Source organism: Monodelphis domestica, chromosome 1 (assembly GCF_027887165.1).
Source record: "Monodelphis domestica isolate mMonDom1 chromosome 1, mMonDom1.pri, whole genome shotgun sequence".
In the NCBI taxonomy this organism is placed as follows: domain Eukaryota; kingdom Metazoa; phylum Chordata; class Mammalia; order Didelphimorphia; family Didelphidae; genus Monodelphis; species Monodelphis domestica.
Window position 1 is genome coordinate 331975819 of NC_077227.1, and position 17604 is coordinate 331993422.

Below are 17604 nucleotides of genomic sequence, written 5' to 3' on the forward strand. Positions count from 1 at the left end.
TCAGTATAACAGAATAGTATTGGATACATTAATATATGAACTTAAAACAACAAAATTAAATCTTAAACAAAACCATCAGCAAAATACAATAAAATACAGAGACTTTCATAAAACAACAGAATCTAAAAAGGTTTAAAATCTTTATCTCCAGTCTCTTTAAAGTTCCTTTCTCTATCCATTCAGATTCCTTTTGTCAGGGCTCTGGGATTTCCCATAGCAATGGAGAACATAGGTTTGAGGAATCTCAAACTGGATGAATCTGGGCAGGCCCAAATTGCAAAGGATTGTAGGGAGATGAATTTCTTCCCTGAATCTCAGGCAAGATAAATGAAAGGATCAGTGTACTCATGAGTGGTAGAAGCTATTTGAAATAGGAAAGGTACTGTTCTTTCATAAGAGTATGCCATGCTTGTAATTTACTTCCTGTTTGGAAGAGTAACTTCCTTTTTCCCTTACCCTTACCCTCACCCCCCTCCCCCAGGTAAAATGCTAGGGAACAGTTTGATTTCCCAGCCATGTGGAAAGGGATTTAGGAATCTAATCATTGCCTAAGGAAAATACACCCTGGGTTTTACCAGCTGCTGCCTGGAGAGTGCCTCCAAGTTTGTGAATTTCGAAGATACAGTGACAGCTACCAGCAGCCCAGCAGGACCAACAACAGTGGTCAGGGCTGGGGGCCAGAGATCTGGGGCTGGAGCTGGAGCAGGAGGATGATTGACTGGGATCAAGAAGATCAGGAGCCTGAGAAGGAGCAGGAGCAGCAGCAAGCAGCAGCAAGTAACAAGGAACACAAACATGGGCTCAAGCAGATGGGCAAGAGTCCTCAAACTGAAAATAGTCAGGCCCTTAGGGAGGGTGACTAGGCAAAAAGTAGGAACTGAAGAAATAAGGCAGAAGCTCCAAAGAGAGTTCGGAGTTCTCTCAGAGTTTCTGAGGGTGGGTGGGTGGGGTGGGTGAAAAGCCTTGGCAGGAGAAACATGGCTTAAAAATTTAGGCTATAGGGGGCAGCTGGATAGCTCAGTGGATGGAGAGCCAAGCCTAGAGACGGGAGGTCCTAGGTTCAAATCTGGCCTCAGACACTTCCCAGCTGTGTGACCCTGGGCAAGTCACTTGACCCCCATTGCCTAGCCCTTACCACTCTTCTGCCTTGGAGCCAAGATGGAAGGTAAGGGTTTAAAAAAAAATTTAGACTATCTTAAAAAAAATTGAGAAGTTCTTCTCCAACTAGTGGTTGCCATCAATGTAAAATTTAAAATTAATCTCAAATAATGAAAATATTATATTTTAAGGGATTTATTAATGATCATTAGAAATCAAGGAATAAAGAGGATACAAAATAAAGACCATGTGCCCATGGCTGATTAGCCCATTTCAAAATCCCCACTCACCACTGTCACTATGCTGATAGGGAGCCAAAGAGGCCAGAACCTTTTACATCACTGCCTAATATCCCTTGTCTATAGGAAGTATGTGGTTCTTTTGTAGGGTAACAGATTTTCAATTATACACCATATCTATTATTTCATTTGATCTTCACAACCACCCTGAAAGATAGGTATTATTATTTACCTCAGAGGAGGAAAAGGAGGTAAACAGAGACTGGGTGACTTACCAAGGGTCACATAGCTAGTATCTAAGATGGTATTTGAACTTATATCTTTCTGATTCCTGTCCCATCTAGATATGACCTAAGAATTAATAGATTTCTCTCTCTTATGTATTTTATTTCTCCTTTAGGTAATTCTTTAGAAAATCTGTATCTTCCTTGTTGCCTCACTTCCTTTATCTTTGGAAGTTCACTAATGTTATTAACAGGTACACAGCTTCATATATTACAGAAGGAAAGTATGTCATATTGACCTAACATTTCATTTTTAAAGTGGAGAAACTGAAGTCAGGACCAAAGTATCAACTCACTGAAAAAATTTTCAAGTTCATATAGATAGTATTAAAACTGCCATAATTAAGTTTGTTTAATATATATAATAACATATTAGCTTACATTTAACACTTAAATCCAAATTAATAGAATCTAGACTTTTTATAATTAAAAATTATTTAAGAATTTAAAAATCCAGTTAATAAATAATCAGATAATCAAAAATTTAGAATGTCTCCAGAAGGTATATTTGAATGTTTGGAATTATGGAGCCATTAATTTTTTAAAATTTAATTTGTCTTTTTTTATATTAACATAGTCTTAAGGTCATATATCTAAAATAGCAGCTGTGAAAAGAATCACACTGAAAACAGAATGCCACTAGGCAAATAGATGACAGATTTGAATATTTCATTGCTTGAACTGATGCATTTATGCTTATTAGGCTCATGATAAAGATAAATAAAACAGAATTGTTATAAGGAAATCACTTTGTAAGTCTTAAAGTGCTACACAAACATGAGTTATTATTTCCTCTTTGTGTTTTGGATATTTTAAATGAAAAATGGATCTAATAGATACTGTCTTTAAGGGAGCAGGAAAACTGCCTGGCCTTGGAAGTTAATATGTCAAAGGTCCCAATAGCAGTAGGTCCCAGATAAGAGCTTAGGGACCATAAATGCTGGCAAACATTCCAACAATGGTGTGTACCAGACAGGGACGGGGGGGGGGGAGGGGGCATGCATGCTGGAGGGAATATATATTCCAGTATCCCCAGACTACAATTGGAAATCTATGGCAGAGCTCCCCTGGTGTGTGCTGCTGGTGCACATCAGTTCAATAAATGGCCCTCCTGCTAATTGCATTGTCTTTTGGTCTTCCTTGGTGGTGGGCGAAAACCTGGACCCTAACATCTTCTATCTGCCTCACAGAGTAAATAGTAAAGCTGACAGTGGCGTCTCTACTGAATCAAAGTATAAGAAAAGTGCTACTAATTTCAATATTTCCAAGATCTATGTTTTTATAGAAATGGATGATCACTCCACGGGTGCATCTTTGTAGTCAAGTTGTTAAAAAAAAAAATCATCATGGATGACAGCATAGACTACCCAAGCTGCTTCATTTGCAGTTGTGCAGAGTTGTGTCAGCAACTACTATTTCCTCATTCTTCTCTTCGATGAAAATATTAAAAAAAAGAAACAAGTCAGGCTTTTTGTAGGGGATTTTCTATAACAGTTCAAACAAGATTGAGAAAATATGAAATCCAACTCTGTTGGGATTCCCCCTTTATCTTGTGGCCTAATAACAGAAAGTTCTTAATCCTATTTAAGAAAAAATACACATTTTCTTAAATTGCTTTATATAAAGAGAACTTTGAAAACCTTTGATATTTATGTTTATGCATTTCCTAATTTTGAAGAATTTCCTCTTGATCTAATGCTGCACTTTAAATTTCAAAATTATTCTTCTGGTGTGAATGGTATAATAAATAGTATACCTTTAAAAATAGTCCTGTGGAAATATTTGATACTTACCAGGGATGGTTAACTTGTCAAATGGAGGAATTTTGCCTCTAGATTCTTCTTCTTCTTCCTCTTCTTCTTCTAATAACAGAAAATCCATAAATTGTATTTTATGTTTATTTTAAAATGAGGATGACCATAATAATTCATTTTTAAAATCCAGTAATAACTTATGCTTCAAAATAGTAATTATTTATAAAATATATTCAAAATAGATTAGTATTTAAGAAGTATTTTCTCTTATTTGTTTTGGTTGAAATTTTTTTTTTAGTTAACCATTTCCCTAACAAAAAGAATACTGACACTTACGATTAAATAAGTCTTTTGCTTGATCATAGGTCTTTGGGAATCCATCCAAAATATAACCTTGGTTTTTGCATGGCATAGACTTTAGTTTTTCTTTCATGAATCTAATTACATATTGATCATCCAAGCGACCTAAAAATAAACATAAAATGTGCTGCATATAAAGTACCCAGGTGTCTAATGTATAAAATTACAGTATCAAGATTAGCATATTTAAGAAATGAATTTTAACCTAGAAGGTAGGAATTTTAAATTCTTGCTTCAAAGTCACTGAAGACTATGACAGAGTATTAACTATATATTCAGGTTACTTTTCAGGAATTCTGAAGTTTCAAATTAGCAGTTTCTTATTCATATATCCTTTATCTCACTCTACTAGCAACAAAAACAGCACTTTTAGTTTTTGCTATATCTAAATTTTATTCATATATGCTAGATTACTACTGTCTCTTTTACAACATTATTATTTTTTGAATAATTTAAATTTTTTGCCAAAGACAAAATGACTAAAGCTATGATTTTATTTATTTAAATTTATGTAGTCATATTGCCTCCCATAAATTTTATTAGGTTTAAAGAAAAAACCCCAGAAAAATGCAAAATGATTGAGTCTTTGTTCATTAAATATTACAAGACTATTTTATTAAATAAACCTATTTTTAAATGTTGTGTGCTTAAATGCAGGGAAAATACTCAAGATATTAGCCGTAATTCTGGCACTCCTCTTTTGCTTTGAATGTTTCTTCAAAAAGTGTTGATTGGAACAACAACAACAAAAAAAGGAACTATATATATTGCCTGCCTAGAGATTACTTTATATTTTGGTAACATTTTGAGGAATGAATCCAGTGGTCTTATCTTCAAATAGCTTTATTTATGTCAAAAGATCTATCTCTCTGGAAACATACCTAACATACTTCAATCAATATCAAACTCTACTGAGGGAGTTTTAAATTCTTCCTTCAAAGCCAATAAATATAAGGCAATTGGGTGACTTGCAAAAATTCCAATAATCACATGGGTTGATGGGGATATGATTGGGGATGTAGACTCTAAATGATCACCCTAGTGCAATTATCAATAATATGGAAATAGGTCTTGATCAATGATACACGTAAAAACCCAATGAAATTTTGTTGGCTATGGGGGGGAGGAGGGAAGAGAAAGAACGTGAATCATGTAACCATGGAAAAATCTTCTAAATTAATTAACTAAATAAAAATTTTCAATTAAAAAATTCTGATAATTATTTTATTATACAAATAGAGTCACAAATCATAAAATCAGTCTATCACCTAGGATGCTTTTATGACTTATGAACAGAAGACCCATAGGTTTATCTCTAAAAAGAGCTTCTTCAGAAGAAAGGAAGCACTTGAAATAGATAATTTGGGGTTGGTGAACAAATTTCAGTGAGGATGTTGGTCTCAAGAATCTACCTTTTTAAGCATTATTCCTCTTTATTTTTTCCCTTAGATCCAATGAAAGTGCTATCTTTTTCTCCTTTGTTTCAAAGATAAACTGTTCCATAGCATGATGTAAGCCTTTTGAAATCTCGATTAATTATATATCATAAAAATCTACTACACTGTGAGCATTCATTAAATATTTGATTAAAAGATTTAAAAAACTTTTTGTATTTTCAAAAACCCAATTATTAATTTTGCTTCCTTCTCTGTAGATATGGTAAGCTATTTCAAGAAATGATTTTTGAGGAAGAGAGCCAAGAGAGCACATGAAAATACAGGTGTAGCAATTTTTCAGCCCAAAACAACTTAGAAGGCTGGCAGAAGGAATCAAATGCATCAGGATGAAGGTGAAGTGTAGCATACCAGGGAAGGCCCTACTGAGACAATAGGCCTTGGGCATAACCGAAGTAGCATATGAGGCTTTGGGAACTCTCAGCAATAGACAATAATGGGGAGACAACTGCTCAAAAGGAGATTACAGATGTTCCCCTTTATTGTCCCTGAGTGCAAGATTCTTGTCCCATTGCCCATACAAAGAACCGGGTCACAGCTATGAAGTGTAGTCACAGGGTGAGGGGGAGCACTAGCATACTGGAGCAGATAACACGGTTTAAAGTTCCAAGGAGTAAAAGAGTACTTAGGGTTACTCACAGACCAAAGCACAGGCTGGAAGAATATTAAACGCACCTCTTCTTACATCATACCATCTTGAAAAAACTAAAACCAGATAGATCCGCTGTGCCAGCTCTGAAGGCAGTCTCACAAAGAACCTGAAGTTTGGAATAGTGTTCCCTTTGCCACAGTTACAGAGTCCAACTTAAACAGTTTTTTGTGTTTTTTTTTTAAACCCTTACCTTCCATCTTGGAGTCAATACTGTGTATTGGCTCCAAGGCAGAAGAGTAGTAAGGGCTAGGCAATGGGGGTTAAGGGACTTGCCCAGGGTCACACAGCTGGGAAGTGTCTGAGGCCAGATTTGAACCTAGGACCTCCCGTCTCTAGGCCTGGCTTTCAATCCACTGAGCTACCCAGCTGCCCCCTCCCCTTTTTTTTAAGAAAAGAAGAGGAAAGAAAAGAAAAGGCAGGAGAATGAACAAATAACAAAAAAAGAAACTTTAGACACCTTAGACTCAAACTCAGAAGATAATTAGAATTGGACAAGTAGAAGCTAATAACTCCACAAGACATCAAGAAACAAAGTCAAAAGAATTTAAAAATAGAAGAAAATATGAAATATGTCATGGGAAAAATGATTGACTTGGAAAATAAATCCAGGAGAGATCATTTAAGAATTACTGAATTACCTGAAAGTCATGATAAAAAAAAAAAAAGAGCTTATCCATCATCTTTCAAGAAATCATCAAGGAAAATTGCCCTGATATTCTAGCGCTAGAGGACAAAATAGAAGTAGAAAGAATCCACTGATTGCCTCCTGAAAGAGATCCCAAAAAGATAACTTCCAGGAATATTATAGCCAAGTTCTAAGACTTCCAGGTCAAGGAGAAAATATTGCAAAAAGCCAAAGAGAAATAATTCAAAATTCATGGAACCACAGTCAAGATAACACAAGACTTAGCAGTTTCTACATTAAAGGATGTGAAGATCTGGAATATATGATTCCAGAGAGGCAAAGGAGCTAGGACTGCAACCAAAAATTCCTTAGCCAGCAAAACTGAGTACAGTATAATTCTTCTGGAGAAAAAATGGGTATTCAATGAAATAGAAGATTTTCAAAATTCCTGATGGAAAGACAGAGCTGAATAGAACATTTAACTCTCAAATGCAAGACTCCAGAGAACCATAACTAAGTTAACAGGAAAGAGGATCAAAAGATATTCAATAAAGTTAAATTGTGTACATCTCTACATGGGGAGATGATTCTAGTAACTCTAGTCATTATTAGGGTAGTTAGAAGGAGTATATATAGAAAGTGCAAAGGTATGAATAAAATAATGGGTATGATATGAAAAATTAAATTAAATTAAATTAAGGAACTAGAAAGAGGAATGCATTGGGAGGAAGGGGAAGGAAAAAATAGAATGGGCATGAAAGAATATTCACAGTGGAACGAAGATGGAAGGGGAGGGGGAGAGAAAAAGATGTGAACTTTTATTGGAATTGGGTCAATAAGGGAAGAACATATACAATCATCTAAATATAGAAAGTTATCTTACTCTACATGAAAATAGGGGAGGAAGGAGAAGGTTGTAGGGAGTGTGTATGGAGCTGATAGAAAAGAAGGCAAATTGGAGGAGGTCAGAAACTAAATAGGGATTAAATAGGATGGAAAGTAATACAGTTATCATAATGGTGCAAAATTTTTTGAAAGTCTCTCTAATAAAGGCCTCATTTCTCAAATACACAGTCATTCCCCAATTGATAAATTGATAAATGGTCAAAGGATATGAACAGACGGTTCTCAAATGAAGTAATTAAAGCTCTCTGTAGTCATGCAAAAAATGCTCTAAATCACTATTAATTAGAAAAATGCAAATGAAAACAATTCTGGGTACCATCTCAGACATAATAGATTGGCTATTATGACAGAAAAGGAAAATGACAAAACTTAGAGGGGATGTGGGAAACCAGGGACACTAATGCAATGTTGGGGAAATTTTGAACTGAACATGAATGAAAAATCATTCATGAGAGCAATTTGGATTTATGTCCAAAGGGCTATAAAACAGTACATATTCTTTGACCCAGCAATACCATTACTAGGTTCATATCTTAAAGAGAAAAAAAAGGGATGGGGAATTATTGAATAAGTTATAGTATATGATTGTAATAGAATTCTATTGTGCTGTAAGAATTGACAAGCATGAGAAGTTCAGAAAAATCTGGAAAGACTTCTACAAACTGAGGCAGAGAGAAATAGGTAGAATCAGGAGAATATTGTACAGTAATAGGAATACTTTACAATGAATAACTGTGAATAATAGCTATTCTCAGCAATACAATAAATCTAAAACTATCCTAAGACTCATGATAAAAAATGCCATCTACTTTGAGAACAAAAGAACTGAATCTGGACAGAGACTAAAGCAAAGCTTTTTCACTTTCTTAAATTTTTTCTGAGTTTCCTTTCACAAAAGAATTAAATATGTGTGTAAAGGGAATTTCATTTCCTCCCCCTCCTAGATTGCCAACATTACATTTTTCACATGCCAGCATGGTGTCCATGAATGTAAATAAAAAGGTGTGTGAGGAGCCCACCAGGGTCACTACTTCCCTAAGCAGGCAGGGGAGAAGGACGGAGGATCCTGAAGGACAAGCTACACATGGTTAGACTTAGAGTAAGAAAGAGACTTTAAATCTATGCTTATCTACTTTTTCTATTTCAAGTGATTATTAATAAACTTTATGGAAAATAACAACTTGAATATATTAATTTTAATCTAACAGAATGGCAACTACTATCAGAAAAACAATGCTTAATTTTCTTTTGAGAAAGTTTTTTAGTATAGAATAGGTTGACTTTAGCAAAGCTGCCCCTTCTTGCTCTCTGTCTGCTTTCATGGACATACCTTTGCGGAGATAGATAAGCTGCTGCCTCCACTTCTGAGCCTGCCACAGGGACCAGTAATAATTCTCCCCCATGTGGCCTTCCTGCCTCCCTCTCCATTTTTTTAGGTTGGATAAGGGTAGGACATATTGGAGACAGGTCTGTTTCACTGTTACAGTTTCATACCAGAGGGAGGGAGGTGCCACGTGGCTTAGTTACCCTGAAATGGGTTATAATCTCATCTGGGAGGTGGGAATTTTTTCTGTGAAGCCTAGTAGCTTTATATTTATAACTTTTAAGCTTATTCTACCCTTCCACCAAAATAATCTAGATTCTTAGTGATATTTTTTAGACCCAAAAGGTTTACATCAGCAGTATAGAGATTAAGTTTTTTCTGGGCTCTCTCGCCAAATTTTGGAATGATGGCAGTAATAGACTTTGTTAAAAATATCTCAATCAAGGTTGAAAGATTGGCTAAATCTGTAGAACTTGTGACAAATATCCATGATCTTCAAAGGTTTCTTAAATAACACAGAACAAGTGGCTATAGAGACTCATATGAATTCTAATGATAGCAGGTTTGGTTGCAGTTGTCCTAAAATGGGCTTTTATTATTTTGGGGATTTAGGTACTTCTTAGAATCTATATTAGTTGCTGTACTACTGTTTTTAAAAAGGCTTTTACACGGTGAAAAAATCATGTACATGCACACTGTGCATCATGGCCAAGTTAAAAGAGAAATTGATATCATTTTTGATTGAGAAACCTTTGTGTTGAGCCTCTGCTTGGCTAACACATTGTTACATGGAATATGAACTATGAAATTATGACTTATTATTATTTTTCTTTATATTTGCAATCAGATATTTGATTATTTTTCTTTATTCCTATTCTTTGTAGTACTTGAAGTACATGGAACCAGTATTGATGTTTTTTACTCGAAGGATAAGTTTACAGTATCTATTAGCCCTAATAACTATGAATATCCCAAAGCTTTAGACTATAGAAACCTGCTATGAGTTGATAAATGTTATGAGTCTTTGCTTAATAACTGCATCTGATTCCAGAAGAAGGGAACAAAAAAGAGCCACTGCACAGTTCCAAGGAAGCACAAAGTTTATCTGCACAGTGCCATGGAGGGCAAAAGTCAAGGAGGCCAACCAATCCCAGTGGGATTGATAAGATTCTGTGCCAAGACAGGGTACTTGAACTTGTTTGGAGTTCAAAGTTGTGGCTGTTTGACATATGTCAGACGCAGGTCTTCCTTGTGCCACACTTCTATCAAGCTTCCCATTTTGGCTGCTATTCTGGCTTCCCTATCCCTGACATTGAACATAAAATCAGACAAGGGAATGATTTTCCCCATTCGCTGCTGAAACCTAAGCCCTTCTCTCTTATAGTTTGGCAATTTTCTGTAGTCCTGGCTGCTGCTGAGTAAAATGCTATATTGCTGCAATTGTCCTACAGGCTTGTGGGACATAAAGCACTTTAATTGGGCCTTGCTAATGATTCAAGAATCTGTTATAGGTTTCTTCTTTTTTTTTTTTTACTCAGAATTTTATACATAAGATTTTTATTTTATCTTATTTTTATTATTTTTTTCATCCAGAATTTAATTTTTATTCTTTTATTTATTTGGGATTTTTTGGGGGGTACTGATTTTTCTTTTGACAATTGCTTCATATACCTCTTAACTCAGCCATGTATCCCGGGGTGATTGTGGTGTTGGTCAACACCCTCCTCAGGGGGGATTATGTAATTATCCTAAAATCCAAGATTTAAAATATTTTGGAGAAATTTCAGGAAAAGAAATTTACCAACACCCTGAATCAAGAAAGTCTGGATCTTTTTGGAGAAGGTGCCTTAAAGATGCCTGCAGAAGCCACACACTGCATCAAAAGATCCAGAATGAACTTTGGGATTGAATATACTTATTCTGAATGTAAACTCTTATGCCAAAGGGGACTTTCCCCTAATTGGAATTTTGTCAATGCATCTTTCAATCATTTTTTGTTTTCTTCTTTTACTTCCCTCTTATCTACAACTATTATAATTTCCTCTTAGAAAGTGCAATATTGTATGTACTTTTAGCTAGAAGATCTTTAGAGGTATAAGATAGTTATGTTTAAATGATCCATTGGGGAGACTAGTCTCCAAAAGGATTACAGTGGGAATTGTGTAAATTGAATTTCATCTCCTCCCCCTCCTGGATTGCCAACCTAGTTCATTATTTTTCAAATGCCAGAGTGGTGTCCATGAATGTAAATAAAAGGATGTGGGTGGAGTCCACCAGGGTCACTACTTCCCTGAGCAGGTAGGTGAGATGGACGGAGGATCCTGCAGGACAAACTACACATGGTCAGACTTAGAGTAAGAAAGAGACTTTAAAACTATGCTTATCTTCCTTTTTATTTCAAGTGATTATTAATAAACTTTATGGAAAATAAGAACTTGAGGATATTAATTTTAATCTATCATATAGAAAAATATTTTACATGATTGCACATGTAAAATCTATATGAGACTACTCATCATCTCAAGGATGGGCAGAGGTGTTGGGTGGAAGTGGGAGGGAAAGAATTTGAGACTCAATATTCTTTGAAAAATGTTGGAAATGTTTTTATATGTAAATGGGGAAATAAATAAAATAATGTTTGATATCTTAAAAAAGGGAAGCATTTCCTAAGGCACTGGGTACTGGGGGGACAAAGACATATTCTGACCTCAAAGAGAGAACATTCTATTAAGGAAATGCAATTTGTAAATATGTCATTCTGGTTTGTGCCCAATATTTCCCTCTTGGTTCTCTATTCAGTACCAATGATAAATGGAAGAGAGACTCAGCTAGGGAGATCAGCCAGGGTTGTATTGAGTGCCATGGCAGGGCTTTTAAAAGACAGCAGATATGCAATTGTGTGTGCACATGCATGTGAACATGCCTTACACTTTGTCTTATGTCAAGGAGGCAGCACATGAGCTGCCTAGGTACCCATGACAGGCTGGAGGGAAGCAACACTGGAGGGACATACTATAGGCCTGGGAGTTATTGAAGATACTGATACTGTTCTCTGAGAACAGTAGTGTGGAGAGGCAGACTCCCTTGCTATCAGCTCATTGTTTTTTAGGGTAGTTACCAAGAGGAAGAATAAAGGGAAAAATTTTTTCCCAGTCAAGATCTATATGGCAGTGAGAATACAGCTCCTTGTGTGAGACGTTGAAGGAAGAGTTTTGGAGAGTGCTTCTCTTCATAAAGCAGTGCATGTGGGCATCATGCAAAAAGTTTGGGATGGGGGAGTCCAAAATACAGACTTTCAAAGGAGCTGTTGGGTTAAACTGTTGGAGAGTTTAAATACTGTACTTTCAACTGTCAATTTCATTCAGTAAATAAACTCTAATCTATATATAAGTGAATATCTGGAAAGTCAGAGAGATCAGAATCTCAGTAAGATGAGAGTGAACACAGACCAAATAGATGATTATTGTTGGGAATATAGTCTATCTTTAGACTAGAGCAAACCCTCTCTGAGGCACTGAGGGAAAAATGTCAGATCCTGGGCTCTATCATTGCATGTGCAGAAGGAACAAAAGGGACTCAGGACCTAGATTATTAGACTCAGACCTTGCTCATTTCTGGGTAGACCAAAGGAGCTGGATCTGCTTAAACTTGGAACACTATCTGTTGGTTTTCCCGGATGACATGGGCCCTGAGCAGCTGTTCAAGCCTGGCTTCCTTTTAGTGCCAATGAAAATTAAGTGTTCTTCTTTAAGGAAGTGTTCTCTCCCTCTACCACAGATGCTTTACATAGATAAATATATACATCATCATTTGAAAAGAAGGGAGAGCTCTAAAAACCAAAGGGATCAGGAAAGGAAACAATCAGAGGAATTACAATGGTTCTCTACTTGGTTCAATATTCATCAGAGGTATTTGTTTTTTTTTTTTAACACTTACCTTCTGTCTTAAAGTCAATATTGTGTATTGGCTCCAAGGCAGAACAGTGGTAAGGGCTAGGCAATGGGGGTTAAGTGACTTGCCCAGGGTCACACAGCTGAGGTCACATTTGAACCTAGGACCTCCCATCTCTAGGCTTGACTCTCAATCCACTGAGCCACTGAATTGCCCCCCATCACAGATGATTTTTAACACAAGAAGTTGTGCCTTTCCTCTGACTTCCTAATAAACATTCCAGCAATTGCTTTCCTTTTTAAACCCTTACCTTCTGTCTTAGAATCAATACTATATATTGGTTTTAAGGCAGAAGAGTGGTAAGGGCTAGTCCATGAGGGTAAAGTGACTTGCCCAGGGTCACACAGCTACGAAGTGTCTGAGGTCAGATTTGGACCCAGGACCTCCCGTCTCTGGTCCTGGCCCTCAATCCACTGAGCCACCCAGCTGCCCCCCCAACAATTGCTTTTCCAGTTATACCAGATTGTCAGATGGGTATCATTCATATGTCTTGGCTCAATTACAATTTATGGTACATGTTTCCAGTAAAATGATATTTAACATGGGATTTTAGGCAGAAAAATCATTGAAAGAAGCTTGGTACACATACCCAAGTTTCAGGATGGGACCAAATCAGTATAAATATCTATTATTATTATTATTACCACTGGCCTGATATAATGGTATAAACAAGCTGCATCCTTTTACCAAAATGACTTGTGCCCAAAAGGAGGCATAATTAAGGATGCATGATCATCATTATTGCAAACTGTTTTATAAAGACTATTTCACTCAAGTAGATTTATAGGAAGAAATCGAACACAGAAATGGAGATGAACCAGCTCTGCATTAAAGTTAGATTTAGAAATACAACACAAGAAGCACACAATTATCCTTGGCCTATAAAAAGACCAAAGAGGTGGGTAGATCTATTTGGATCTACTATGAAGTGATGTCCAAACATGAACAAGATTCACAAGTGATGAGAAGACATAAAATGGCTATAGTCTGTCCTGTTGGATAAAGTTCCCACTTTAGGGAAATCACTGCAATGATCAAATTTTTTAGTTTGAAAGGTCAGGGAGGGAAAACATTTTTCACAGGTTCTCATAAGGTTGGTTTATGCTCTTCCAAAGTTTGTTTTTAGATCTAAAACTTGACTACTGTTTTCCACTTAGAATCTTTAAAAATAAAGAGATAGTGTTGGGTAGAGGGCTAAAATTACTAGGAAGACATGCATTTAAATACTATCCTAAATATTTACTCTGTGACTATGGGTTAGTTGTTTAACCTCTGTGTCTCAGTTCTCTCATTCTATAAAAGTACCTCAGGGATTCTATGAAGCTTAGATAAAATAATGTATGCAAAGTACTTTGCAAACCTTAAATTGTCACATATAGGCTATCATTGTTATTGTTTTTGTTATAACTTTTAAGTTATTACTTATTGGTATTCATAAATGTTGGGGGGGGAATGTGATTAAAAGATGAAAAAACTAGAAATTATATGAGAAAAATGATCCAGCTGATATTTTAAAATGCTCACAGATTTATACTATTCAAAAGGAGAATTTTAACATAAAATTAATTTGCTATGATCTAGGTGCAATTTTCTTTTTTCTTTTTAAAAAAATTAATAAATTTAGAATATTTTTCCATGTTTCCATGATTCATATTCTTTCCCTTTCCTCCTATCTTCCCTTTCCCATAGCCAATGAGCAATTCCACTGGGTTTCACATGCATCATCAATCAAGACCTATTTCCATATTACTGATATTTGCACTCGGGTGATCATTTAGAGTCTACATCCCCAATCATATCCCCATCAAACCATGTGATTAAGGAAATGTTGTTTTTCTTCTGTGTTTCTATTCCCACAGTTCTTTCTCTGAATGTGGATAGCATCATTGCATTGTTGCTAGTAGAGAAGTCCATTTTGTTTGATTGTGCCATTGTGTATCAGTGTCCCTGGTTCTGTTCCCTTTGCTCTGCATCAATTCCTGGAGGTAGTTCCAGTTCACATGGAATTCCTCCAGTTCATTATTCCTTTCAGCACAATAATATTCCATCATCAACAGATACCACAATTTGTTCATCTATTCCCCATGAAGGGCATCCCCTCATCTTCCAATTTTTTGCCACCACACAGAGTGCGACTATAAATATTTTTGTACAAGTCTTTTTCCTTATTATCTTTTTGAGGTACAGATCCAGCAGTGCTATATAGGGCTAGGTCATTTAAAGGAAGTCATTTTAAGCCCTTTGGGCACAGTTCCAAATTTAGACATAATTTCAGATGCTTCCACATTACCTCCATTCTGTTCCATGCTTTCTTTTACTGCATCTAAGAGTTCTTGAATATCTTCTAAGTTTTCTTCTTCTTCATCATCATCATTGTCTTCTTCTCCTTCTGCTTCTGGTTCTTCTTTTGGTGTAACAAGCAGCTCCTAGATACCACATGAGGGTTCAAATAGGATGAGAAAGAAAATTGTTTTTCTCTGAAAAATTCATTTGGGGAAGTGATCTTAATTCTCCATGGACAACAGGAGAGTACCTGTCTTCCAAGGTACTCTCCTGGCCCTCTTCTACCCTATTTTCTCCCTTGGCATTGTGAATTTTAAAAGTCTCCATCTTGGTCTAGCACCCAAAAATTGTGCACACCCACACTACACGGGCATGCGCTAGTCAATGACAAATCAGAAATAACTAACTGCCCACCTGGGCTGTCCTAAGCCAAGCTAGAGCCAACCATTGGATTTGTGAGACACAGGAAGTGAGGTAGGGAACAGCCTCTAGGATTCGCTCACTTCCTGTGGAGAGAGCTAGGGGAGTGGGTGTTAGGAGCTTGGAGAGGGAGGATGCCCGCAGACAGCTTTCCTTCAGATCGGTCACGTGAGTTAAGTACTGATTCTTTCCACCTGGGCCTTTGGGCCTAAAACTCCCTCTGCCTTGGTCAGAGGTTGAGTAGCCCCTTTCCCTTTTCTCTTCTCTCCTTCTCTCCCTCTCCTTTCTCTACTTCCAGTGTGATTAAACCTCCATAAACTCTATTCTGACTTGAGTGTTTCATTTTAGGAATTTCATAAGTAAATTCCTTGGCGGCCATTGTTCAATATTACATAAATCCTGTAGCCACATTTTTAGCCATTACAATATTATAACCTCTCCCAGAAGCCTAAAATTTCTACATTTACAGCATTTTCATTCATTTTCTGCGTTTTGATTATCATCTCTATTTAATGATTTCGATGTTGGTACCTTAACATCTGCCTCTCCCTCAAAAATTTTAGCCTTTAATTTCCAACAACCTGCTGGATATCTCTTCCTAAATGTCTCATTCCTACCATAATTACCTTAGTTGATGCCCTTGTAATTTTTTACCCTATGCTACCATAACAACCTTCTGACTAGTCTTTCTACCTATAGTCACTCCCCCTTTTCATTCATCTTTCTTGCCAGGGTAATCTTCCTAAGTCACTGAATTGGTCATATTATCTCTCTACTTAAAAATCTTCATTTATAAAGCTAGAAACTGCCAAAATGTGGTTTCAAACACCTCATTTTATACTATTTACACTTTACACATTCTGCATTTTGGCTCTAATGGATTACTTATCACCTATTTTTGGTCTGTCTTGCCTCACTTTGATACATTTTTTGCTCATATTCTTTCTCATACTTACAATGATATCCTTCCATTATAGCTGCTTATTGAAATCCTTCCTTTACAACCTAAGTGTTGCCCTTTCCTCAGTTTAATATTATCCCAATGACTTTTAGAGAATAAGCCATAGATGAACACAAACTGTTAGAATTGTAAGAGACTTTAGAGATCTTCAATCTTGTCATTTACATATATAAAGAGAAAGGTCCAAAGAGGTGAATGGATTTGCTTAGTGAGTTAGTAGTAGAGTTAGAACTGAAAGCCAGACCAAAGGATCTATAGCTAATAAGGACTTAGAGACCTACTCATTGAATCCCTTCTTTTACATGTAGTCCTTTGCTCAAAAGGGCAACTGCATGGGACTTTATCATGTAACAATTTATAGATGAAGAAATAGAAGCCCAAAGGGTTTCTGAGATATCTTGAACTCATTAAGTTCTAAGATGACTATTAACTATCCCCATAAACCCACTTTCTTTCCCTATTTTCCAATATCTATTGATGGTATTATCATCCTTCTGGACATCTCAGTTTACAACCTTGGAGTCAGTCATCCTTGACTTTTCACTTTCTAACTCAGTTCATTCAATCAGTTGTCAAATCTTTTTTTTTTTAAACCCTTACCTTCCATCTTGGAATCAATACTGTGTATTGGTTCCAAGGCAGAAAAGTGGTAAGGGCTAGGCAATGGGGTTAAGTGACTTGCCCAGGATCACACAGCTGGGAAGTATCTGAGGCCAGATTTGAACGTAGGACCTCCCTTCTCTAGGCCTGGCTCTCAATCCACTGAACTACCCAGCTGTCCCCTCAGTTGTCAAATCTTGTAGTTTTTGCCACTGCAGTATCTCTCACTCTGTTTCTTTTCTTTCCACTCAGGGCTGTCACTGTAGTTTCTACTCATTACCTTTTGTCTAGACTACTGAAAGAGGTTTTTAATTTCCTCTGCTGATTCTAGTCTGGTACCTCTCTGATCAGTACTCCACCTCGCTGCCACAGTGATAGTCTCAAAGCATAGATCTGATCATGCCATTCTCCTGCTCATTAGATTCCAGTGGCTTCCAATGGGTTTTAAGATAAAAAACAAACTCCTCTGCTGGTATTTCAAATCCTTAACTATCTGGGTCCAACCAAGATTTATAGGTTTACCATGTATGACTTCCCTTCATGGACTCTACAACTCAGCCAGACTGGCTTTCCTGTTTTTCCACACATATAACATGCTATCTCCCATCTCTGTACTTTCACAAAGGGTATCCCTATGACTACACGGCACACACTTCTCATTGGCCTCTCAGAAACCCTATTTCCCTTCAAAGC

At 36.5% G+C, this 17604-nt stretch overlaps 1 protein-coding gene across 2 annotated transcripts in view; it reads right to left on the bottom strand.

Moving 5' to 3' along the window:
• AK7 (adenylate kinase 7) overlaps nucleotides 1-17604 on the bottom strand; it is a 147452-nt gene that overhangs the window by 25395 nt on the left and 104453 nt on the right. For both annotated transcript variants that reach the window (XM_001375254.4, XM_056811307.1), the window contains 3 exons: nucleotides 14938-15073; nucleotides 3712-3840; nucleotides 3415-3483 (listed from right to left, as the gene is read on the bottom strand). In XM_001375254.4, the coding sequence (XP_001375291.1) occupies nucleotides 3415-3483; nucleotides 3712-3840; nucleotides 14938-15073 (334 nt within the window). The remainder of the gene's footprint in view (nucleotides 1-3414; nucleotides 3484-3711; nucleotides 3841-14937; nucleotides 15074-17604) is intronic.